The 26,518-nt window shown below is 44.2% G+C and overlaps 1 protein-coding gene across 1 annotated transcript in view; it reads right to left on the reverse strand.

Annotated features, from left to right (window-relative positions):
- noc3l (NOC3-like DNA replication regulator) overlaps positions 1 to 26,518 on the reverse strand; it is a 72,336-nt gene that overhangs the window by 15,147 nt on the left and 30,671 nt on the right. Inside the window, exons 8-17 of the mRNA XM_078412890.1 lie at positions 20,376 to 20,469; positions 16,847 to 17,022; positions 12,957 to 13,085; positions 11,104 to 11,235; positions 10,895 to 10,975; positions 5,788 to 5,888; positions 5,356 to 5,428; positions 5,189 to 5,252; positions 4,944 to 5,015; positions 2,499 to 2,680 (exon numbers count right to left, since the gene is read on the reverse strand). Of these exons, the coding sequence (XP_078269016.1) occupies positions 2,499 to 2,680; positions 4,944 to 5,015; positions 5,189 to 5,252; positions 5,356 to 5,428; positions 5,788 to 5,888; positions 10,895 to 10,975; positions 11,104 to 11,235; positions 12,957 to 13,085; positions 16,847 to 17,022; positions 20,376 to 20,469 (1,104 nt within the window). The remainder of the gene's footprint in view (positions 1 to 2,498; positions 2,681 to 4,943; positions 5,016 to 5,188; positions 5,253 to 5,355; positions 5,429 to 5,787; positions 5,889 to 10,894; positions 10,976 to 11,103; positions 11,236 to 12,956; positions 13,086 to 16,846; positions 17,023 to 20,375; positions 20,470 to 26,518) is intronic.

Consider the following 26,518-nt stretch of genomic DNA (forward strand, 5'->3'; position numbering starts at 1 on the left):
AGAGGTTGAACAGGTTGGGTCTTTATTCTTTGGAGCGTAGAAGGTTGAGGGGGGACTTGATAGAGGTTTTTAAAATTTTAAGAGGGACGGACAGAGTTGACGTGGGTAGGCTTTTCCCTTTGAGAGTGGGGAAGATTCCAACAAGGGGACATAACTTCAGAATTAAGGGACAAAAGTTTAGGGGTAACATGAGGGGTAACTTCTTTACTCAGAGGGTGGTGGCTGTGTGGAATGAGCTTCCGGTGGAAGTGGTGGAGGCAGGCTCGATTTTATTATTTAAGAGTAAATTGGATAGGTATATGGATGGGAGGGGATTGGAGGGTTATGGTCTGAGAGCAGGTAGATGAGACTAGGTCAGAGAAAGTGGTCGGCGTGGGCTGGTAGGGCCGAACGGGCCTGTTTCCGTGCTGTAATTGTTATATGGTTATATGGTTATAAGAGAAATCAACATTAATACCAGTAAGTTGCCCAAACGAAATATGAGATTCTGTTCCTACGTTTGGCACTGTGAAAGGTTAGGTATATCGATCAAAATATAAGCAAGTGCTTATATGCTGGGAAAATACAATTAATGTACAGGCAGTTCTGCTGTAATGTGATAGGGGCACTCTTAAGAAGCCTGGCAATATAAAAAATTGCAGTGTCAAAAAACTGTGTCAATCAGGAAAAGGAGTTAGTTCTTGAGTGTTTTAGACCACAATAACAAAGTTTATTTTCCAGGAGGATTTTCAAACATAAAGGTGTTTTAAATAGGTATAACTTTATTCTTGTTACTGCAAGCTAAAAAAATATTAACGGCTGTACGTCACATTGTTTTAAAGAGTATCATTGCTCAAGTGTAACAGATGCGATTGCTTGTCAATTTCTATGGCCATCAGCTGGGCCATTCTTTGGAAAGTGAACCAAAATGTCACACACGTGACCAGACGTCATCACATAAAGTGATACTTTAAAAAATTCTTGTACGAGATTAATCTCATTCATTGCTATTTTCCTACCGACAGAACTACAATGCATGTCTGCTGAAGATATAAACATTCTAGCTTTTTAAAATTCACAGAGTTTGTAAGATAACAATGAGTTATGAAAAAAAAGCTTCCGTGTGAGGTCACACACGTGACCTGTCATATTTGATCTCTGACCCTAAACAAACATTGTCAGCATAACATATAAAGATTTCACTTGATAAACTTCGACACATATAAGTCATATTTTCATGATCGGGCTAATCACCAACGGTGATGAAACAAACTACAGTGGACTGGTGCTCATTTAACAACCTGTCCCTAAATACCACCAAGACCAAGGAGCTGATCAACAACTTCCGTAGGTCACACAACGGGGAATACGCCCCGATCTTTATCAACGGGGACAGTGTGGAGAGAGTGTCCAGCTTCAAGTTTCTGGGCACTCACACTTCGGAGGACCTAACATGGTCCAATAACACACCAGAGGACATACCTTCGAGGTGAAGGGGAAAAGATTTAATAGGAATCCGAGGGGTAACTTTTTCACACAGAAGGTAGTGGGTGTATGGAACAAGCTGCCAGAGGAGGTAGTTGAGGGTGGGACTATCCCATCCTTTAAGAAACAGTTGGACAGGTACATGGATAGGACAGGTTTGGAGGGATATGGACCGAGCGCAGGCAAGTGGGACTAGGGTAGCTGGGTCATGTTGGCCAGTGTGGGCAAGTTGGGCCGAAGGGCTTGTTTCCACACTGTTTCATTCTATGATTCTATTTCATTTTGGGGATAAATACCTGAAGGCATGTATAGCTGCCGTGGTTGAATGAGAGCAGCTCACAGAGACAGGGAAACATTCAGTAGGGAAACAAGTGGAGATTCAGGACTGGAAGTTTAGACTGAGGGAAAGAAGTATACTACAACATGAATTAAACACATGGATGAGAATTTTGAAATGTAAAACTTTGGGTGCATATTAATAGGAGATCAGCGATGAATATTGCCTAATGTGGGACAGGGTGTGGAAAGTGGAGTTTTGGATTTGTTGATGCTCATAAGAAGGACAAGAGGTTTGCTAGGAGAGCATTCATCCTGTTATCAGGTTTGTCAGAAGCTTGGCAACATGATCAGAAGATGGGCTGAAGTGGTAAAAGAGATGGATAGTAGGATTCGAAACTCAAGCGCTGACAAAAAAGATGTGTCAGATTTAGTTTAGTTTAGAGACACAACGCGGACACAGGCTCTTCGGCCCACCGAGTCCGCACCGACCAGCGATCCCTGCACGTTGACACTATCCTACACACACCAGGAGCAATTTACACTTATACCAAGCCAATTAATGTATAAAACTGTACGTCTTTGGAGTGTGGGAGGAAACCGAAGATCTCGGAGAAAACCCACGTGGTCACGGGGAGAATGTACAAACTCCGTACAGACAGCACCCGTAGTCGGGATGGAACCGCTGAAAGCGCTGTAAGGCAGCAACTCTACCGCTGTGCCACCATGTAGAGTTTTTCTATAAAGATTGCACTTACATTCATTAATACTCTGTTAGTTGCCAAGATGCCAATGGCAGAATTTGGTAGAACATTAAGTGCAAGACTGGTCAGACGTTTGATGTAAGCAAATGCACGTTGCAGAGAAACCTGCTTCCTGCGTTTTGTCAACATCACGTCAACACACTGCAGCATTATCAAGACTTCTTCATTTGTGTTTCCTGAAAAAAACAACACCAATGTTCAAATTACAGCAATAATGAGGAAAATATCAAATTCCATTTTGGAAGGAATTATTGTTAAATATGTTAAGTGTGAAAAGTGGATCTCCGTCATCACATTAAATGAAGATTTGTGGACTGTTTTACATTAAATTTCCCTCGGAGTCTGTACTAGAGAAAATCTGTTTATTTCTATGTAACCGTATCAATAGCAGCTTTATTCTGTTAATGCATATTCGGGATAATATGCGATTGTTTTGCGGATCGTATCTCCAATCGCTCTGCGGCCTAACATCATGGAGCTGGCGGCCTTGCCTGGGACTGACTTTGAGCCCCGGTGGGGCGTGGACTTAAACGTCAGAGCGTGCGATTCCTTGCCTGGGATCTACACTCCAACCTGCGGACTTTACCATCAAGGAGCTCGCAGTCTCGGGTTGAGACCGGTCTGGAGCTCCAAAAGCCGCACGAGGTTCGACAAGCCCCGACCCGGGGTAGATCGCCCGGCACGGGGGAGCTGAGATTCCCCCCCGATGCAGGAGCTTGATCACCCCGATGAGGAAGGCCCACCGCCGGCTACGGGAGCCAAGATCGTCCCGTCAACGGAAGGTTAGAGGCCCCCGACCACTGGAGGACAAAGAAGGGAGAGATTGAACTTTTTTTCGCCTTCCATCACAGTGAGGAATGTGGAGGAGTCACTGTGGTGGATGTTCATGTTAAAATGTATTTTGTGTGTCCTGTTGCTTTTTATTGTCATGACTGTACGGCAAATGAAATTCCTCATAGGTTGCAAAATATACTTGGCTAATAAAGTATGATTGTGATTGTGATTGTGATATTTACATGTACTTAGATGGACTAGGGCTGGTTAAATACAGTCAGCATGGGGGGGTCGTGTGTCACAAATCTGATTGAGTTTTTTGAAGATGTGACCAAAAAGGTAGATGAGAAAAAGAATGGGTGATCTTATTACCCTTGAAACATCACCCGTCCTTTTTCTCCAGAGATGCTACCTGACCCGCTGAGTTACTCCAACACTTTGTGTCTATCTTTGATATAAACCAGCATCTGCAGTTCCTTATTGCTACTGCTTGTACATGTGGATTTCAGCAAGGCATTTAGCCAAGGTTTTGCATGTGAGGCTGTTCTGGAAGGTTGGATCGTATGGGATCCAAGGAGAGCTGGCCGACTGGATAGATAATTGGCTTCAGAAGCAGAGGGTGATGGTGGAAGGTTGGTTTTCTGGACTGGAGGCCTGTGACTAGTGGTGTGTCTCAGAGTTCGGTGTTGGGCCCAATGCTGTTTGTCACCTACATCAATGATTCTAATAAGAACTTACAAGGCATGGTAAGTTTGCAGATGACACTAAAGTGGGTAGTACTTTAGACGGCGAAAATGCTTGGCAAAATTTGCAGCAGAATCTTGGATTTGTTGGGCAGGTGGGCTGAGGAATGGTGATGGAATTTAATGCAGATAAGTATGAGGTGTTGCATTTTGGGAAATCTATCCAGTTCAGGACCTACACAGTGAATGGCAGAGCTCTGTGGAGCGTTGTAGAGCAGAGGGATCTAGGACTGCACATACGTAATTCATTGACAATGTCGTCACAGGTAGATAGCATATTGACCTTATCAGTCAAAGTATTGAGTATAGATGTTGGGACATCATATTACAGTTGTGCAAGACATTGGTGAGGCAACATTTAGGGTATTGTGTTCAGTTTTGGCCACCCTTTTATAGGAAAGATGTTGTTTAGCTTGAAAGGATGCAGAGAAAATTTACAAGGATGTAGCCAGGACTCAAGGGTGTGAGCTACAGGGAGAGGTTGAGCAGGGTAGGACTATTCCTTGGAGAGCAGGGGGATGAGGGATGATCTTATAGAGGTGTAGACGATCATGAGAGGAATAGACTCATGCACAGAGATTTTTACCCAGAGCAGGGCAATCAAGAAGCAAGGGACGTAGGTTTAAGGTGAGGGCGAAAAATGTAATAGGAACCCAAGAGGCAGTTTTACACAAAGGGTGGTAGATATATGGAACGAGCTGCCAGAGGAGGTTTTTAAGGCAGGAACTATCACAACATTTAAAAACATTTGAATATGTACATTTGACAGGATGAGTTTAGAAGAATATGAGGAAAACGCAGGCAGGTGGGACGAGTGTTGATGATGCATGTTGGCCATTGATGCATGTTCGGCAATTGAGCCGAAAGGCCTGTTTTCCATACTGTATGATTCTATTAACAAGCAGAATAACACTTAACTTACCGGCATGCAGGGCAAACAACATTTTGTAGAGGTGAGTGTAGAACTTCATGGGATCAATATTCAGCACATCACCTGCGTGCAAAATAGTAAGTTTAACTTAGTAGACTTGGAAGTGCTGTTAAAATCTGAATAGCTTTTACAAAATGAAAACTACTAGGATATCATGTACTTATGAAATACAGGAACAACAATCTGCTTCACAGCTTCATAATAAAAATGAAAATCAGATTGTAAAAGGGGCCTACCTTGACCAGAAAGAATGTGAAAGGCTGCTTGAATACAGTGAAGGCACTCTCTGTAGTTAAGACTCTGTTGCAAAAAAAACTGAAGTTCAGTCTAAATACATATAGCAATTGAAACATTACCAATGTGGAGTGAAAATCTCTCTTTCAAATTCAAATCTTGCACTCACCCCAGAGTCTATGAGAGAATACAGTACCACCAGAAGATCATCAAAGAACTCCACATTAATGAGGTGAGCAAATCTAAAAGAATAAAGGCAAATTATATTCTGTTTGTAAATAACACTGAAAAGCACAGGCAGTTTAAAATAATTACTAATGTCAAATGACAAAACTTAAAAGTATAAGAAGATAACTGCAGATGCTGGTACAAATCGAAGGTATTTATTCACAAAATGCTGGAGTAACTCAGCAGGTCAGGCAGCAGGTCAGTCTGAAGAAGGGTCTCGACCCGAAACGTCACCCATTCCTTCTCTCCCGAGATGCTGCCTGACCTGCTGAGTTACTCCAGCATTTTGTGACAAAACTTAAAAGACTGAAGTTGGAATAGGACATTTAAACAACGAAGTGCAAATCACAAACAATTAAAGATACTCCCTTACTTGGCAAGACCTTCCAGAACAACAGGAAGGACACTAGATTTTTGTGCTTTCTTCAGGATTCTGAAGAATGTCAGAAAAACAATGTTCAGGATTTCAGTGTGCTGTCAATAATAAAGAAAATTCACTCCATTAGTGTAATCTTACCAACATCTATGAATTAGGAGCAGAAGGTCACTGAGTTCCTTGAGCCTGCTCCATCATTTAATAAAATCATAGTTGATCTAACTGTAACCACGTCATAGTCTGCCGACCTAGCTTACATAGAAACATAGAAAATAGGTGCAGGAGGAGGCCATTCGACCCTTCAAGCCAGCACCGCCATTCATTGTGATCACGGCTGATCATCCACAATCAATAACCCGTGCCTGCCTTCTCCCCATATCCCTTGATTCCACTAGTCCCTAGAGCTCTATCTAACTCTCTCTTAAATCCATCCAGTGATTTGGCCTCCACTGCCCTCTGTGGAAGAGAATTCCATAAATTCACAACTCTCTGGGTAAAAAAGTTCCTTCTCACCACAGTTTTAAATGGCCTCCCCTTTATTCTAAGTCTGTGGCCTCTGGTTCTGGACTCGCCCAACATTGGAAACATTTTTCCTGCATCTAACTTGTCCAGTCCTTTTATAATTTTATATGTCTCTATAAGATCCCCTCTCATTCTTCTAAACTCCAGTGAATCCAGCTTAACTATTCAAAGTCATAGAGATGCTGCCTGACCCGCTGAGTTATTCCAGCATTTTGTGCCTACCTTCAATTTTAACTAGTATCTGCCGTTTTTTTCATACACATGGAACCAGGCCCTTCGGCCCAACTTGTCCACACCGGCCAACAAGTCCCGGCTACACTGATCCCACCTGCCTGCATTTGGCCATATCCCTCTGAACCCATCTTATCTACCTACCTGTCTAAATGGTTCTTAAACGTCACGATAGTCCATGCCTCAACTACATCCTCTGGCAGCTTGTTCCATACACCCACCACCCTTTGTGTAAAAAGGTTACCCCCTCAGATTCCTATTAAATCTTTTCCCCTTCACCTTGAACCTATGTCCTCTGGTCCTCGATTCCCCTACTCTGGACAAGAGACTCTGTGCATCTACCCGATCTATTCCTCTTATGATTTGTACACCTCTATAAGATCACCGATCAAGCTCCTGCGCTCCATGGAATAGAGTCCCAGCCTACTCAACCTCTCCCTATAGCCCAGACCCTCCAGCCCTGACATCCTCGTAAATCTTCTCTGTACCCTTTCCAGCTTGGCAACATCTGTTCTATAACATGGTGCCCAGAACTGAACACAATACTCTAAATGCGGCCTCACCAACGTCTTATACAACATGATCTCCCAACTTCTATACTCAATACTCTGACTGATGACGGCCAATGTGCCAAAAGCCTTTTTCACCACCCTATCTACCTGCAATGCCACCTTCAAGGAACCATGCACCTGCACTCCTAGATCCCTCTGCTCCACAACACTCCCCATAGCCCTCCCATTCATCGTGTAGACTTCCCAAAATGCAATACCCCACTTTTCTCTGTGTTAAATTCCATGACTATTCATGGAATAGGGCGTGGGGCGTGGCTGTGTTCTGCAGCTGTGGCTCACCGGCAGTCTCCCTGTCTTTTTTTTGTTTTTTGTCTATTGTCATCGTTTAATGTACGTTTTGTTCGATTTTTAACTCTGTGTATGTGGGGGGGTGGTGGGGGGGTTGGGGGAAACCTTTTTTCTAATCTCTTCCTCAACGGAGATGCGACCTTTACCGTGTCGTATCTCCGTTCGCGCTACGGCCTAACATCGTGGAATCGGCGGCCTCCAGCTGGGATCGACCTTGAAGACTCCGGTCACAGGGCCTGGACTTACCATCTCGGAGGCTTCGGCCGTGGGCCCTGCAGACCGCAACATCGGGAGTTCGCAGGTCCCTGGCTGGCGACCGGCTTTTGGGAGCTCCAGCCGTAGTAGCTTCGACCGCCCCGAAGCGCGAGGTACGATCGACCCGCCCGCAGGCCCTTCATCGCCCTGCGTGGCCCGGCTGCAGCACTTTCCATCGCCCGGTGGGGGCTCAGGACTTTCATCGCCCTGCGTGGCCCGGCCCTGGGACTTTCCATCGCCCGGTGGGGGCTCAGGACTTTCATCGGCCTGCTCGGCTCGGCCCTGGGACTTTCCATCGCCCAGTGGGGGCTCAGGACTTTCATCGCCCTGCGTGGCCCGGCCCTGGGACTTTCCATCGCCCGGTGGGGGCTCAGGACTTTCATCGGCCTGCTCGGCTCGGCCCTGGGACTTTCCATCGCCCAGTGGGGGCTCAGGACTTTCATCGGCCTGCTCGGCTCGGCCATGGGACTTTCCATCGCCCGGTGGGGGCTTCAAAATGTTGGGAGCCTTGATCACCTCGTGGCACCACGGGAGAAGAATGAGGAGGAGATAAGACTTTTCTTTGCCTTCCATCACAGTGAGGGTATGCCTAGAGCAATCACTGTGATGGCTGTTTGTGTAAAAATTGTATCTGTGTGTCCTGTGCTTTTTGTTGTCTACTGCCGGACCCTGACGTGAGAGGACGCTGGCGTTGTTTATTCGCCGCTTTTCCGTTAGGATAGTTTGTCTGTTTGTTTTTATGTTGATTGTTTTTGTAAAGCGCTTTGAGCACCTGATAAGGCGCTATATAAAATAAATGCTTATTATTATTATTATTATTATTATTCCTGCTTATGAATAATTTCTCTCTGTTTTACAAACATGCAAAGACCCTGCATCCATCCACCTTCAAGGAAAGGAGCTCCACATGCATCAGCCTCAAATAATCTTGGCTCATTCGAGTGATAAATGGGTACCCCTTTAATTTTAAGTATTGCCTATCTCGTTCTAGATTGTCCCACATTGTCTACATCTCTAGCCTATCAAGACCCTTCAGAATCTTATTTGTGTTTCAATTAGGCCACATCTCACTCATCAAAAATCGTAAAGATAGAAGCATACAATCTTTCCTTGCAAGATAACCCATCCATTCCAGGTATCAATCCAACAAAAGATAGACACAAAAAGCTGGAGTAACTCAGTGGGTCAGACAGCATCTCTGGAGAAAAGGAATAGGTGACGTTTTGGGTCGACACCCTTTTTCAGACGTCACCTATTCCTTTTCTCCAGAGATGCTGTCTGACCCACTGAGTTACTCCAGCTTTTTCTGGCTATCTTTGGTGTAAACCAGCATCTGCAGTTCCTTCCTACACATCCATCCAACAAACCTCCTCTGAACTGCTTTCATTACCCTTACATCCTTCCTTAAACAGCGCTGTACAACGTATTCAGCTAAGATTCCAGCAACACTGCATATAAATGAAGTAAATCCTCACAACTTTTATATTCAATTCCTTTTGCAAAAGCTTTCCTGATTGTTGCTGTGTCGATATACTTGCCTTTTGCCAGTCATACATGTGGACACCCTGAAACCTCTGCATGCCAACACTCTACAATCTTTCATTATTTAAATAATGTGACTTTTAAATATTCATGCCAAAATGGACAATTTGACTTTCTTCCTGATCGTTAGTACAGGTGGGCAAAAACGTCAGTGTGGACGTGATGCGTCAAAGGCCCAGTTCCTATTCCGTATGATTCTACGATCCATTCGCCTGATCTTTGCCTACATGTTTATATAAGAAAATAACTGCAGATGCTGGTACAAATCGAAGCTATTTATTCACAAAATGCTGGAGTAACTCAGCAGGTCAGGCAGCATCTCGGGAGAGAAGGAATGGGCGACGTTTCGGGTCGAGACCCTTCTTGAAGAACATGATGCCAACTAATGGATCAACATTAACTTCTCTTACTTCAGATAGTCCCTGCTTTCCCTCTCTTTCCCTTCCCCCTTCCCAGTTCTCCCACTAGACATCCTGTCTCCGACTACATTCTATCTTTGTCCTGCCCTCTCCCCTGACATCAGTCTGAAGAAGGGTCTCGACCCGAAACATCACCCATTCCTTCTCTCCAGAGATGCTGCCTGCCCCGCTGAGTTACTCCAGCATCTTGTGTCTTGTGTCTACCTTCGATTTAAAGCAGCATCTGCAGTTTTCTTTCCTACGCCTTTTAATCTATCCGTTCTTTTACAGCCTCTTTATGTGTTCTGCACACCTGCTCGTCTTTATTTTGGACATTACAAAGTGACATGTAGGAATTCAACAGTTTATAAGTCACCAAAGATAACCACATTAACGGCTCAAATAAACAACGCTAACAATAAAGACTACATTTAGTAGATGACTAATCGTTGAGATATGCTACTAATTTATGGTAACATACACACGCACATAAACATTTTTTACATCTGGCAAGGGGACACCAGACAACAAAGAAAGCAATCTTATAAATTAGTGCCGTTATGTTTTGATTAAACATTTGGAAAAAAGGTGCATGCTCCATGCAACAGGCAAAATGCCGTGCCAACAACACACACTGAAGTGGTTATGTCAATGATGATAGGCTACATAAACTATGACATATTTGCAGATTGTCATCAGGCCAGCCAATATAGATTGGTGATCGCTCAGCACATAAAAGAAAAGTTCTAAAGATGTATGACATTTAGCATATATTCTCTCTGCCAAGAATTTCTTTTTCAGAGTGCACTTTTAATGTTTCTTTTTTTTTTCTTTCACATATTCTCTTCGCAGTTCCAACACAAATACTTCAACTTTAGTGTCGTCATTTATTTAATTGTTTCAGCATCCTTCTTCCCAACCCCTAGTCTCAATGGCTGACTTGTGGCCAATAGAACTCCAATTGTGACAACTTTCTTCCAGTATCTTTTCAATCTGTGATACATCTCTTGTTCGGACCTTGTTGGGATTGGAAATTATGGTAACAATGAATAAATCCTTGATCGGACTTTGCTGGCTTTACCTTGCACTAAAAGTTATTCCCTTATCATGTATCTACACACTAAATTGTAATCATGTATTGTCTTTCCGCTGACTGGATAGCACGCAACACAAAAGCTTTTCACTGTACCACGGTACACGTGACAATAAACTAATACTGAACTGAAACCCCCCCCCTAAATAAATCAGACATTTTAAGCATGCTGCACCAAGGATTGAAATTCAGAAACCACATACCAATTTTAATTTTTTGTCTTTACTTTCTGCAGCTTCTGTTTCTAGAAGTTCTTTTTCAAGTTTCTCCCCTGCTTTTTTCCACTGGAAAACAAATGCTTTAAATCAAACTGAGGTATTCACACATTAGCAAACATTATTTTAACAGAGCAAGGGTTTTTCCCTCACTTCTGTCTGTCGATGCAGCGAGAATTAGGCAAGGGAGACATTACCTTTCTCTGCATCCGAGATAGATTTTTCTTCTTCTCTTTACAAGTTAGAAATCTTTTTTTAGGGGCAATATCCTCGGAATCCTTTTTAACCTCCACTTCCTTAATCCGCAAAGCAAGGAATGTTTTCAGCACCTGATGGCAAAATAATAAATGTATCTTAGAGCACACCCGATTGAAAATCTTAAAGACCATTGTGTCTCAAATTAAATAATAATTTATTCAGAAAAATAACCCCTTAGAATACAAGCCATTTATCCCATTTTACTGCAGAGAGAGCCACCAAAGCAACCATCCAAATGAATGGAGCTTCACACAGAGGGGAATACTGAACAAGGTGGGTCGAATGACATGTTCAGTCTGAATAAGGGTCTCGACCCGAAACGTCACCCATTCCTTCTCTCCAGAGATGCTGCCTGTCCCGCTGAATTACTCCAGTATTTTGTGTCTATCTTCGGTGTAAACCAGCATCTGCAGTTCCTTCCTACACAGGACATGTTTACAAGGCCCAATGTCACACTTACACACAAATATATGCACTTACACACATGCACATGCTCACACTCATACACATAAGCACGAAAACACACATGAGTTTTATCAATTCATTTTGAGTGCCAGTCATCACGTTTGCAAAGATGGAAACAGGACAGGCAATTTTTTTTTCTCCTGGGTTCAGGATTATTTATGTACAGAACACAACATCCCAGCCATTGTTTGAATCAAGCTTTTGAAAAACTGGCAATGTTCTACAATGACATTCCAACGTAATTCTGTAACTAGCAGGATTCATAATAAAGTTGAGGATCCAACTTGCCGAACATATGCTCTTACAAGTGGGTTTCAACAAATGACTATTCAGGAACATGTTTGACTTATTCCACATCTGTAAATTCACAACTTAGTTATGATCAGACAGAACAGTTGAACGATAAAGAGCTATTTATGTCACAGGAACACGAGAGAACTATGTCAAAACATAATAATGTTTACAAACAGTGCCTAATATCAAGTTACCAAAACACAAACTTTAAACATGCTTGTCAATTCCCCCTACATAGAGATTAGTTAATTTAGACTACAAGGGTTCTATTTCATAAATTCATGTGATAGCAGAACTAGGCCATTCGGCCCATCAAGTCTACTCCGCCATTCAATCATGGCTGATCCATTTCTCCCTCTCAACCCGATTCTTCTGCCTTCTCCCCATAACCCCTGATACCCGCACTGATCAGGAATCCATCTATCTCTGCCTTAAAAATATCCATTGACTTCAACCAATGAGTTTGACTAAACCAGAATTGAACAAGCACAGGCCAAAACAAATGAGAATCTAATTTCTAAATTAAAACTGTGATGGTTTTAAACTGTAGTTTACAGAAACAATAAAATAGTTAAATGAAAACAGATTTAAATTGAATATAGTTCCTTCGAATCTTATTTTTTGTACCACATGAAGAAAAAACAAATATTTTAGAAACATAGAAACATAGAAAATAGGTGCAGGAGGCGGCCATTTGGCCCTTCGAGCCAGCACCGCCAGTCATTGTGATCATGGCTGATCATCCACAATCAGTACCCCGTGCCTGCCTTCTCCCCATATCCCTTGATCCCGCTAGCCCCTAGAGCTCTATCTAATTCTCTTTTAAATCCATCCAGTGAATTGGCCTCCACTGCCCTCTGTGGCAGAGAATTCCACAAATTCACAACTCTCTGGGTGAAAAAGTTTTTTCTCACCTCAGTTTTAAATGGCCTCCCCTTTATTCTTAGACTGTGGCCCCTGGTTCTGAACTCCCCTAACATTGGGAACATTTCACAAAATAACCAAAATAATTACTGAACTTAACAAAATTTACCTCAGGTCTGAGCTGGTAGCTTCTGCTTTTAACAAGACCAGAAATTATTTTGACCAAACAAAGTGAAGCTTGGCCGATTTTGTCGTGCTTAAAAAGATTTTCCACAGCTTCACAACACATTGATGAAATCTGGAGAGATAAAGGTATTAAACATGAGCAAAAAAAACAAAGTGTCATTAAAAAAAGCTCAACAGATTCACATAACTTTACAACACAATCAGATTATTCGTCCCATCATTCTGCAATGGCTATTTGGTTCCTTTTCCTATGTTCTTGAAAAAAACCCATTTCAAATATGGATCCACTTTTAGAAACAAACAAGGATTCAATTCCCAACAGTATTTCCAGTTGAATGTTATTTCCTCGAGACACAAGAGACTGCAGATGGCCGACACCTGTAGTGTATATAATGGTGCCTTTAATATATCCACCGGGTGGCGCCGTACATGGCAGCCTCACCAACAGCTGTTGCTTCTCTTGCTGTTTTGGTCTGTGTTTACTTGCATGTTTTTAGTGTATCTTTAGTTTTTGTATTATGTGGGGGTGGGGGTTGGGGGAAACTGTTTTTATCGCTTTCCTCGACGGAGATGCGACTTCTTCATCGTATCTCCGTCTGCACTGCGGCTTTAACATTGTGGAGGTGGCGGTCCCTTTGTTAGGGATCGACTGCGGGAGCTCCAACCACGGGAGCTTCGACCGCCCCGACCGCGGGAGCTTCAATCGCCCCGACCGCGGGAGCTTCAATCGCCCCGACCGCGGGAGCTTCAACCGCCCCGACCGCAGGAGCTTCAATCGCCCCGACCGCGGGAGCTTCGACCGCCCCGACCGCGGGAGCTTCGACCGCCCCGACCGCGGGAGCTTCAATCGCCCCGACCGCGGGAGCTTCAATCGCCCCCACCGCGGGAGCTTCAATCACCCCGACAGCGGGAGCTTCAATCACCCCGACCGCGGGAGCTTCAATCACCCCCACCACGGGAGCTTCAATCACCCCCACCACGGGAGCTTCAATCACCCCCACCACGGGAGCTTCAATCACCCCGACCGCGGGAGCTTCAATCACCCCGACAGCGGGAGCTTCGATCACCCCGACAGCGGGAGCTTCGATCACCCCGACAGCGGGAGCTTCGATCACCCCCACCGCGGGAGCTTCAATCACCCCGACAGCGGGAGCTTCGATCGCCCTGATCACGGGAGCTTCAATCACCCCAATTGCGCAGGTTTCATTTGCCCCTACCGCAGGAGAAAAGGTGGTATGTTATCACCTTCCATCACAGTGGAGAATGTGAGGTCGCTGAAAAACAAGATGGCCGTGCTGCCTGTGCTGGTGGGGACTCGGAGGGAGTGCCGTGAGTGCAGTGATCTCGGTGTTTGTGGGGACATGGCTCCATGAGGACATCCCGGAGTCTAGTGCAAGTGTGGACGGCGTTCTGACTGTTCGGGCGGACAGGGACTGCAGAGAGAGTGACAGCGGTCGGTACAACTCTGGTCACATCACGGTGAAGGAGCGTGTGTGTGGCCCGGACATTGAACTGATGGGTCTCCGCTTATGCAGTGTGCCCTGGGGATTCGCAAATGCTGCTGTGGTGGCTGTTTAAGTCTATGTTTAATTTTTATGTGGTTATGTTCTTGTTGCTTTTTTGTATGACTGTTGGCAAATCAAATTCATATCATATCATATCATATATATACAGCCGGAAACAGGCCTTTTCGGCCCTCCAAGTCCGTGCCGCCCAGCGATCCCCGTACATTAACACTATCCTACACCCACTAGGGACAATTTTTACATTTACCCAGCCAATTAACCTACATACCTGTACGTCTTTAGAGTGTGGGAGGAAACAGAAGATCTCGGAGAAAACCCACGCAGGTCACGGGGTGAACGTACAAACTCCTTACAGTGCAGCACCCGTAGTCAGGATCGAACCTGAGTCTCCGGCGCTGCATTCGCTGTAAAGCAGCAACTCTACCGCTGCGCTACCGTGCCGCCCACACAAATTCCTTGTATGTTTACATACTTGGCTGATAAATTAATTACAATGAATGAACCTTCAGTTCTTAGAGTACCAGAATGGTGCAATTTGTGTCACGTCATATATTCATTATTTTATCAGTCTCACATTCCTTGTTTGTGTACATACTTGGCCAATAAACATATTCATTCATTCAATATGAGTATGGGCAGTGTACTTTTGAAAAATAAAGAAGACCCACTCCGGCAAAAGACTTGTCTGAAAACCTGTGCTTTGTTTCTATCTACATGCCACTGCCGAAATATCTCACAACACATTTGTCCATTTCCCTCCACGGATACTGCTTGACCCACTGAATCCCTCCAGCAGTGTGTTTTCAGCTTTAAGATTATCTAATTACCCTGATGTTTGGTTGTTGGTCTCAGAACAATACCTTTAGTTACCAACATGTGGAGACACTTCCTCCTTACCCTGATTAGTTTTAGTAACCTAGCCTCTCAATTCTACAGATGCAAGCTCAATTTCACTCCAGATGTGTATGTCCAAATTCTAGGCTGATGTTCTGGTGCACCACCACTGGAGGCACCATCTGTGGAATGATGTGTTAAAAGGTGGATGCACCCATTCTTGTTCTCATGAGCCAGTGGACAGGGTCTTTTCCCTGGTCCCTATTTATCCCTCAAGCAACATAATTAATACAGATCAGCGTCGATATTTGGAAAATATTCCCGTATTGGTGAAGCATTTAAAAACGTGGACATAATGAAGAAGGAAACGCAAGGGAAAGCAGATGCTGGAATCTTAAGCAAAAAACAAATAGCTGAACCAAATTCCTTCCATCGTTGAATAAACTTATCGTTAGAAAAACTCGTATCGTTAAAAAAAAATGTCTGAAGGGTCTCGACCTGAAATGTTGTGTGTCCATTCCCTCCACAGATGCTGCCTGACCTGTTGAGTTCTTTCAGTTGTTTGCTTTTAGCACTTTGATTGATTGAAAGATACAGCATGGAAATAGGCCCTTCAGCACACCCGAGAATAACAATTGATCATCCGTTCTCACGAGTTCTATGCTATCGCACTTTCACATCCAGTCCCTATACACTTTATACGGACAATTTACAGAAGTTAATCAACCTACAAACAAACTTTGGGATGTCGGAGGGTACTGGAGCAATCAAGGTCAGGATAGTACCCAAATCTCGTGCACTGTGAGGAAGCAGATGCAGAAACAGCGCCACTGTGATGGTGTTTACATACACCAATCAGCCAAAACATTATGACCTCTGACAGGCGAAGTGAATAACATTGATTATCTTGTTACAATGGCACCTGTCAAGGGGTGGGATATATTAGGCAGCAAGTAAACAGTCAGTTCTTGAAGTTGATGTGTTGGATGCAGGAGAAATGGGCAGGAGTAAAGACCTGAGCGACTTTGACAAGGGCCAAATTGTTATGGTCCGACGACTGGGTCAGAGCATCTCTGAAACGGCAAGGCTTGTGGGGTGCTCCCGGTCAGCAGTGGTGAGTACCTACCGACAGTGGTCCGAGGAGGGACAAACCACAAACCGGCGACAGGGTGTTGGGCGCCCAAGGCTCATTGATGCGCGAGGGCAACGAAGGCTAACCCGTCTGGTCCGAACCGACAGGTCTACTGTGGCACAAGTCACAGAAAATGTTAATGGTGGTCACGGGAGGAATGTGTCACAATACACAGTGCATCACACCCTGCTGCGTATGGGGCTGCACACGGAGGACCAACAGCATATTAGGCAGGTGGTCATAATGTTTTGGCTCATCAGATCATAATGCTTTGGCTCATAAAATGTTAAACCATTTTAAATAAGGGGTATTCTCAACAAGGGTAGATTGCCTTCCAAGACCTATCTAGGTACAGGAATACACATCTATGGCAAGTTTTACCTTCCTTGACGTATCATTCATAAGTGGCACAACCAAGACAGCTACGTTGTTATGGAAGTTAAAATGTGGTAAAGCCACCAGCAATTCACAAATGCATTTGATAGCCACTTCTGCAAGGCCTCCGTATGCTTTTAACGAAACAACATTACTCTTCTTTTTCTTCATCTGCTTCCAGTCTGTTCAAGAAAGAGGAATGTCTTTAATTTCAAAGATGGGAACAGGTCCAAAAAAGTAAATTCAGCTTGCTTCCTTTATTAATGCCACTCTTCATAAATCTATTTTCCAAGGCAACAAAGTTACATAGTACACACACTGTTCACAGCGATGGTTAAACAAAATGTCATTGTTCTCCTGTAGAAATTTGAACATTCCAACTCATTCACAAAAGGGCAGTATTTAAACAAAGGCCTTTGATTTGGCTGCTTGAGATCTAATTGATAGGAATTGATGCAGAAGCCATTCACCAAATCCACAGAACATCACACACAGCTGAGGCTTTGAACCTACACTCATTAGCAGGCATTCAACCATAAAGAAGATAAACATCAGCCAAAACATTATGACCACTGACAGGTAAAGTGAATAACATTGATTACCTTGTTACAATGGCCTTGTTACCTTGACAATGTCAAGGGGTGGGATATATTAGGCAGCAAGTGAACAGTCAGTTCTTGAAGTTGATGTGTTGGATGCAGGAGAAATGGGCAGGAGTAAAGACCTGAGCGACTTTGACAAGGGCCAAATTGTTATAGCCAGACGATTGGGTCAGAGCATCTCTGAAACAGCAAGGCTTGTGAGGTGCTCCCGGTCAGCAGTGGTGAGTACCTACCGACAGTGGTCCGAGGAGGGACAAACCACTAGGAACAATTTTTACATTTACCAAGCCAATTAACCTACAAACCTGTACGTCTTTGGAGTGTGGGATGAAACCGAAGATTCTCGAAGAAAACCCACACAGGTCACGGGGAGAACGTACAAACTCCGTACAGACAGCACCCGTAGTCGGGATGGAACCCGGGTCTCCGGCGCTGCATTCGCTGTAAGGCAGCAACTCTACCGCTGCGCCACTTTGACCACCCGTACATTCTACATTTCCAGTATGCTAACATCCCAATTATATCCTGGACGCATTTTGCTCCTTTTAAACCTCTGTAGGCAGGGGTTCACCCAACCAACAGCAAAGGCAGACGTCTGGTTCAAATCACCAATGGCAGCCTCCTTGTTGGAATGCCTGGCCCGAATTTCCTTCCATCATTAAGAATGTTCATTTCTTCCAACTCTATCCCACTTCACAACTCCTCACCCTGAGCGATATTGTACATTGCTTCAAAACCCAATTTATCCAGAACCAGGGGCCACAGTCTAAGAATTCTAGAACCAGGTGCCACAGTCTAAGAATAAAGGGGAGGCCATGTAAAACTGAGGTGAGAAGAAACTTTTTCACCCAAAGAGTTGTGAATTTGTGGAATTCTCTGCCACAGAGGGCAGTGGAGGCCAATTCACTGGATGAATTTAAAAGAGAGTTAGATAGAGCTCTTGGGGCTAGAGGAATCAAGGGATATGGGGAGAAGGCAGGCACGGGTTACTGATTGTGGATGATCAGCTAAGATCACAATCAATGGCGGTGCTGTCTCGAAGGGCCAAATGGCCTCCTCCTGCACCTAGTTTCTATGTTTCTATCCCAAGTTTCCAACCAATAAATATCTAGATGTTCAAACCGTTTGATTCCACTTCTACCGCAATAACTCCAAATGACTATTTATTCTTGTATTATTTCTAAATCTGATTTCTTCAGTGTCCTATGATGATCAGCTGAGCTTCGTCATACAGAAAATACAACTTTCCCAGAGTCTGCTCTGCAGTGCTCGACCTTGGATCAAATAATGACTTGAAATAATCACCCTCATGCAGGAACTTGTATAAAACTATCTTCCACCCACCATTTTTCCAGAAAACCCTTTAGTGATTTTAAGAGGGAAAAAGATGTTGGAATTTTTAATGGGTTGTCTGGCCATAACAATTTGGCCCTTGCCAAAGTTGCTCAGGTCTTTACTCCTTCCCATTTCTCCTGCATCCAACACATCAACTTCAATAACTAACTGTTCATTTGCTGCCTAATATATCCCACCCCTTGACAGGTGCCATTGTAACAAGATAATCAATGTTGTTCACTTCGCCTGTCGGTGGTCATAATGTTTTGGCTCATTGCTGTATTTCATGATGACTCGTAAAAAAACATATTTATCTCAGTAAAATAACAAGTAAAGCAATTATCATTAATATAATAACTAAACAAATTTAGTCTACTTAGATCCAACTTACTGCACTTATTCTCTGCTACACGTTAGAGAAATATTTCATTTCATACATTATGAGCTGTATTTTGTGACGTTTTGTGCCATTGTGGCATACTGGCACCTCTAGAAGGTTTTTTTTAATAGATTTTCAAATTATCTGAATTTTAATAGAAACATAGAAAATAGGTGCAGGAGTAGGCCATTCGGCCCTTCGAGCCTGCACCGCCATTCAATATGATCATGGCTGATCATCCAGCTCAGTAGCCTGTACCTGCCTTCTCTCCATACCCCCTGATCCCTTTAGCAAAAAGGGCCACATCTAACTCCGTCTTAAATATAGCCAATGAACTGGCCTCAACTACCTTCTGTGGCAGAGAATTCCACAGACTCACCACTCTGTGTGAAGAAATGTTTTCTCATCTCGGTCCTAAAAGACTTCCCCCTTATCCTTAAGCTGTGACCCCTGGTTCTGGACTCCCCCAACATCGGGAACAATCTTCCCGCATCTAGCCTCTCCAACCCCTTAAGAATTTTATATGTTTCTATAAGATCCCCCCTCAGTCTTCTAAATTCCAGCGAGTACAAGCCCAGTCTATCCAGTCTTTCCTCATATGAAAGTCCCGCCATCCCAGGGATCAATCTGGTGAACCTTCTCTGTACTCCCTCTAAGGCAAGAACGTCTTTCCTCAGGTTAGGAGACCAAAACTGCACACAATACTCCAGGTGCGGTCTCACTAAGGCCCTGTACAACTGCAGCAGAACCTCCCTGCTCCTAAACTCAAATCCTCTTGCTATGAATGCCAACATACCATTCGCTTTCTTCACTGCCTGCTTCACCTGCATGCTTGCTTTCAATGACTGGTGCACCATGACACCCACGTCACGTTGCATCTCCCCTTCTCCCAATCGGTCACCATTCAGGTAATACTGGAGTAATTGGAGTGTATACCTTTTAGTTATTAGTTTTATTAAATGAGAAGTTGATTCGTCACAAAAAAATTGTTAAATGTAACATTTTTAATTGATATAATAATAATATATTCCTTTATTTGTCCCACACCGGGGAAATTTGCAATATGCATTAACGTTGATTAAGTATGGACCATGAAATATTCCCTGGAGAGAAACCTTGATCCAAGTTATCATCAATAAACTTGAATAAATTACTTAAATGTACAGGGCTGTATATTATAATATATTATACCACAATATATTGTATGTAACCCAAGTACCTTTCACAGTCTGTTCCAGATTTTCCAAGTAAAACTTGTACTGACACACTAATCCTTCTTCAAATTCTCTCAAATATAGCGTTTCTTTTCTAACCTGGAAATAAATAAACACAATTCTTTCATGGCTTTCACATTCTTAACCACCCTGTTTGGGTCACAGTTGAACAATTTATTGTGACATTGAAAGCTCAGTTGCAGACAAAGTGGTTCAACAAAATGATCGTCATGACAACGAGCAAGGAACTAATGTAAAGACATTCTTGCACTCATCAACGCGCACCTAAACAGGCAGTCAGCAGATAACTATCTCCATTCTTCCACAATTTTTTGAGAAGAACCAAAATTATAAAAGAGGAATTTTGATGGCAAACTGAATAATCCCTTCACATCATTCCAAAGTGCCACATCAGGAAGTCTCCAGTACAGCTCCATCATAATTGAGTGAGACAGAGCATTCACAAGAGCAAACCTGTCAATGAATGCTTTGTCCATGAAAGTATACGCAGAGATTTTGTAATCAACGTTGAGCTAGTAAGTGATCACTGACAAATCAAGCCACATGGCAGTGCCACAAGTAAACTGGATCGTTGGAAGAAGTATCTGTTGGGAAGGATCAGGACACAGCTTTGCCGCTCACGCACGTAATCTCTCTCTGAACAAGAACCACGGATAGAAAGCTATGTATCTGTTTAGTGTGTAGGAAGGAACTGCAGATGCTGGTTTACATCGAAGATAAACGCAACATGCTGGAGTAACTCAGCGGGGCGGGCAGCATTTTGGAGAGAAGGAATGGGAGACATAGAAACATAGAAAACAGGTGCAGAAGGAGGCCATTTGGCCCTTCGAGCCAGCACCGCCATTCTTTGTGATCATGGCTGATCATCCACAATCAGTAACCCGTGCCTGCCTTCTCCCCATATCCCTTGATTCCGCCAGCCCCTAGAGCTCTATCTAACTCTCTTTTAAATTCATCCAGTGAATTGGCCTCCACTGCCCTCTGTGGCAGAGAATTCCACAAATTCACAACTCTCTGGGTGAAAAAGTTTTTTCTCATCTCAGTTTTTAAATTGCGTCCCCTTTATTCTTAGACTGTGGCCCCTGGTTCTGGACTCCCTCAACATTGGGAACATTTTTCCTGCATCTAGCTTGTCTAGTCCTTTTATAATTTTGTACGTCTCTATAAGATGTAAAAAGGGTGAAATAATGGCGTAGTTAAGATCAGATGGAGTTTAGAAACAAAAATCTGGGTCATATGGGTTTACAAAATATGACAAAGTGCTGGGGTAACTCCAGGCCAGGCAGCATCTCTCTGGGGAACAGGGATAGGCGACATTTCGGGTGGGGACCCTTCTTCAGATGGATTGCGGAGGGGGAGGAAAGCAAGCTGGTAAAGAGGAGCAGGACACAACCTGGCATGCAATATGTAGATACGGGTGAGGGAGTCTTTGTTCGGCAGATGGTAGGACAAAGGCCAGAGATAAAAAAGACAGAAGGCGTGAGATAAAAGGATTGAAGAGGTACGAATCATGAAGCTAGAGGAAGAAATAGAGATGGAAGGGAAGGGGAGAAATGGGTGCAAAACCCTTGAAGAAGGGGGAGTGGGAGGGGGAATGAGGGAGGGTTTAGTTTAGAGATACAGCACGGAAACAGGCCCTTCGGCCCACCACTATCCTACACCCACTAGGGACAATTTTTACATTTACCAAGCCAATTAACCTACAAACCTGTACGTCTTTGTAGTGTGGGAGGAAACGGAAGATCTCGGAGAAAACCCACGCAGGTCACGGAGAGAACGTACAAACTCCGTACAGACAGTACCCGTAGTCGGGATGGAACCCGGGTCTCCGGCGCTGCATTCGCTGTAAGGCAACAACTCTACCGCTGCACCACCGTGAAATGATTGACCTAAAATTGCGCCCTGAAATGATTGACCTAAAATTGGACAATTCAATGTTCATCGTGCGGAATATGAGGTGCTGCTCCAGCAGTTTCCCTACAGCCTCACTGCCAATGGCGGAGGCCCAGGACAGAAAGGTCCGTATGGGAATGGGTGCAGGAGTTAAAGTGGTTAACAACTGGGAGATCCAGTGAGCCATGGCAGACCCAGGGCAAGTGTTCGACAAAACAGTCGCTGAGTCTACGCTTGGTCTCACCGATGTACAGGAGGCCACATCAGGAACACCCAATGCAATCTGAGGTTAGAGGAGGTGCACGTGAACCTCTGTCTCACCTGGAAACACTGCTGGGGTTGCAAGCGAGACGAAGGTTCGACATTTTCAAACTTGGGTTTTCAAACCACAACACAAGTGACAAAACTGAACAACCTTAGATCTTGTATTCCTATTTTCAATTTGCTCAAAGCAGGCATATAAAATTATAAAAGGACTGGACAAGCTAGATGCAGGAAAAATGTTCCCAATGTTGGGGGAAGTCCAGAACCAGGGGCCACAGTCTAAGAATAAAGGGGACGCCATTTAAAACTGAGGTGAGAAAAAACTTTTTCATCCAGAGAGTTGTGAATTTGTGGAATTCTCTGCCACAGAGGGCAGTGGAAGCCAATTCACTGGGTGAATTTAAAAGAGTTAGATAGAGCTCTAGAGGCTAGTGGAATCAAGGGATATGGGGAGAAGGCAGGCACGGGTTACTGATTGTGGATGATCAGCCATGATCACAATGAATGGCGGTGCTGGCTCGAAGGGCCAAATGGCCTCCTCCTGCACCTATTTTCTATGATTCTAGGCACAAGTCTGTCTGAAATGTGACAACATGAAAAGTGGTATGAAGGTTAAGTTTTCAGAAGCTTTGGATTAGTATTTGCATCTATGCAAGGGCTTTTAATGTTGCAGATGTGAAATGTCAATCCCCTTTCAAAAGGTACGTATTCCAAACTCTTACTGTAACAAACATTTTCTCAAAAGGGCAACTTCATTTGCTTCTAATCAAAGTCCATCTGCCACAGCTTTCTCCAAACCACATAAAACACAGCCTCAAATTTAGTGTGTGGGAAGGAACTGCAGATACTGGTTTAAACTAAAGATAGATGTAAAAAGCTGGAGCAACTCAGCGGGACAGGCAGCATCTCTGGGGAGAAGGAATGGGTGACGTTTCGGTGGAGATCTTTCTTCAGACTGAAACGTAACCCATTCCTTCTCTCCAGAGATGCTGCCTGTCCCGCTGAGTTGCTCCAGCTTTTTGTGGCTATCTTCGCCTCTAATTTAGTAATTTTTATTAGATGTGCATGGACATGACATTATTTTCCATGCAGACAATCTGACTCCAGCGAGGCCCAAAACCTACAGTCTACATGTTCAAGTCTGCCAGTGCCATTTATGACACGCATGCGGCTAATGCCCTGTTAAAATTGAGACAAGATGACAATTTCAACTCAACAGTAAATTAAGGCATTAAAAAGGCAATCTGCAATAAGTCAATCTGAAGTATGAGATTTTCAACCACTTACTTCGCAGAAACCTAACTTTGGGATTGACATTTAAATTAGCAAGACAGAATGATTTTTCCTCAAAGGCTTTCTGGAGTTACTCAACAAATGTGTAATGACACTTCAAAGATATTTCAGGAGCTATGAAGCTCTTTACAATGTTCAAAAATTAAAGAAGGTGCTATATAAAACCCTATTTTTTCTTCTCCCATTTACTGGTGGGTTGTGATGTTTATTATTTAAGACCGATCCTTTCCAGAGAAGCTTCACAGTTTGAGTTTAGCTCTATTTTCCACTCTCACTTCTGTTTTGAGAGTTTTTAAAAATCCCTCAAGTTTGAGTTGCCTCTCCTGCCGCCAGTCAAAATGTCACAGAAACAGTGAGACACTAAATAATATACACAGCAAAGTTTATGTTCTGTGCGAGGCTGTTTGACAGTTCTGTGGATAGACAATTTATGCAGCTTGAAATACAGGTGCACCTCAACATACAGTGGGGTTACCTATCATAAACCGAAAACATCGTAAGTCGAAAATGCATTTAATACACCTAAACCTACCAAACATCATAGCCATTTCGGCCCACCGGGTCCGCACCAACCAGCGATCTCCACACATTAACACTATCCTTTACGCAGAAGGGGGAATTTTTACATTTACCAAGCCAAGGCAGCAACTCTACCGCTGCGCCACCATGCGCCCAGTTAAACGTGCTCAGAACTCTTACATTAGCCTGGGAAAAGATCAAAGTTCAAAATTCAAATTTGAAGTACGATCTGAACTGAATGAGCATCGTTTTTGCACCATGGTAAAGTTGAATACTCGTCAGTCGAAGCATCGTAAGTCATGGACATCTGTACTGCATTGAAAGGTCAGTGACAGAAACACTAACTGCATCACCCTCCACAGAACAGTAGTTTTTTGTTCTTACTTCGCATTCCCAGCGTCAGAATTGTTTTTTTAATGGTGTAATACTGTGACTCTGATTAGTCAGTGGGATGGGTCTAGTGTCAGCATCACACGTTCAAATCATGATGAAAAAAATGGAAGGAAATGCAACCACAATCAATCTCCAAAATAAGAAGAAATGAAAGAGGCATAAGATATGGCTGGGGTGTCCAGCATTCTCTGTGGTCACAGTGGCGCAGCGGTAGAGTTGCAGCCTTACAGCGAATGCAGCGTCGGAGACCCGGGTTCCATCCCGACTACGGGTGCTGTCTGTACGGAGTTTGTACGTTCTCCCCTTGACCTGCTTGGGTTTTCTCCGAGATCTTCGGTTTCCTCCCACATTCCAAAGACGTGCAGGTTTGTAGGTTAATTGCCTTGGTAAATGTTTAAAAAATTGTCCCTAGTGGGTGTAGGATAGTGTTAATGTGCGGGGATCGCTGGTCGGCACGGACCCGGTGGGCCGAAAAGGCCTGTTTCCGTGCTGTGTCTCTAAACTAAAATTCCATTATAAAACTGTGACTTCCTGATGATGGCAAAAAGAAACAAACATCCCAAATACGTGCCGTTTTCCTGGAGTAACTCAGCAGGTCAGGCAGCATCCCTGGGGAACGTGGACAGTTGATGTTTCAGTTGGGGACCCCCTTAAACTGATTTCTGGGATTGAGGGGGAAAGAAGCTGGAAGAGAAGAGAGGCAGGACAAAGACTGGCAGATTGATGCAGGTGAGGGGGGATTGGCATAAGGTTGGACAAATGCCAAAGCTGAAACGACATCAGGCTTGAGACAAAAGGATTGTGAATCTAGAGGAGGGAATGTAGGTGGAAGGGGAGAGGGAGGCAAGACATGGGCGAGAGTCTATGTGGATCGCAGTTATCTAAAATTGGAGAACTTAATGTTCAGACCGCTGGGTTGTAAGCTACCCAAGTGGAGCATGAGGTGCTCTTCCTCCCATTTGAACGTGGCCTCACTCTAACAATGCAGGAGGCCCAAGACAGAAAGGTCAGTGTGAAATGGGTAGAGGAGTTAAAATGTTTAGCAACGATCCATAAGGCATTAGCGGACCGAGCGCAGGTGTTCAGCGATCAGTCGATTTACAGAATAACACCGGATGCGATAGATGAGGTTAGAGGAGGTGCACGTGAACACCTCTGCCTCATCTGGAAGGAGGGCACTGGATGAAGGTCAGGGTGGAGGGAACAGGGACAGGTGTTACGTCTCCTGCGGTTGCAGGGCAATGTACCTAGGGAGGGGGTGGATGAGTGGGAAGGGATAAGCTAACCAAGGAATTGTGGACGGAGTGGTCTCTGGGGAAAGCATACAGAGGGGCGGTCACGGTGGCGCAGTGGTAGAGTTGCCGCCTTACAGCGAATGCAGCACCGGAGACCCGGGTTCCATCCCGACTACAGGCGCCGTCAGTACGGAGTTTGTACGTTCTCCCCGTGACCTGTGTGGGTTTTCTCCGAGATCTTCGGTTTCCTCCCACACTCCAAAGACGTACAGGTTTGTAGGTTAATTGCCTTGGTAAATGTTAAAAAAATTGTCCCTAGTGGGTGTAGGATAGTGTTAATGTGCGGGGATCGCTGGTCGGCGCGGACCCGGTGGGCCAAAAGGCCCTGTTTCCGTGCTGTATCTCTAAACTAAACTATAAGGTGGGCTTTGGGAAGATGTGAGCAGTGGTGGGATCACGCTGGAAATGCCAAAGGATGATGCATTGGAAGCAGAGGCTAGTTGCGTGGAAGGCAAGGACCACGGAAACTA

This window comes from Rhinoraja longicauda, chromosome 16, assembly GCF_053455715.1.
Source record: "Rhinoraja longicauda isolate Sanriku21f chromosome 16, sRhiLon1.1, whole genome shotgun sequence".
In the NCBI taxonomy this organism is placed as follows: Eukaryota; Metazoa; Chordata; class Chondrichthyes; order Rajiformes; family Arhynchobatidae; genus Rhinoraja; species Rhinoraja longicauda.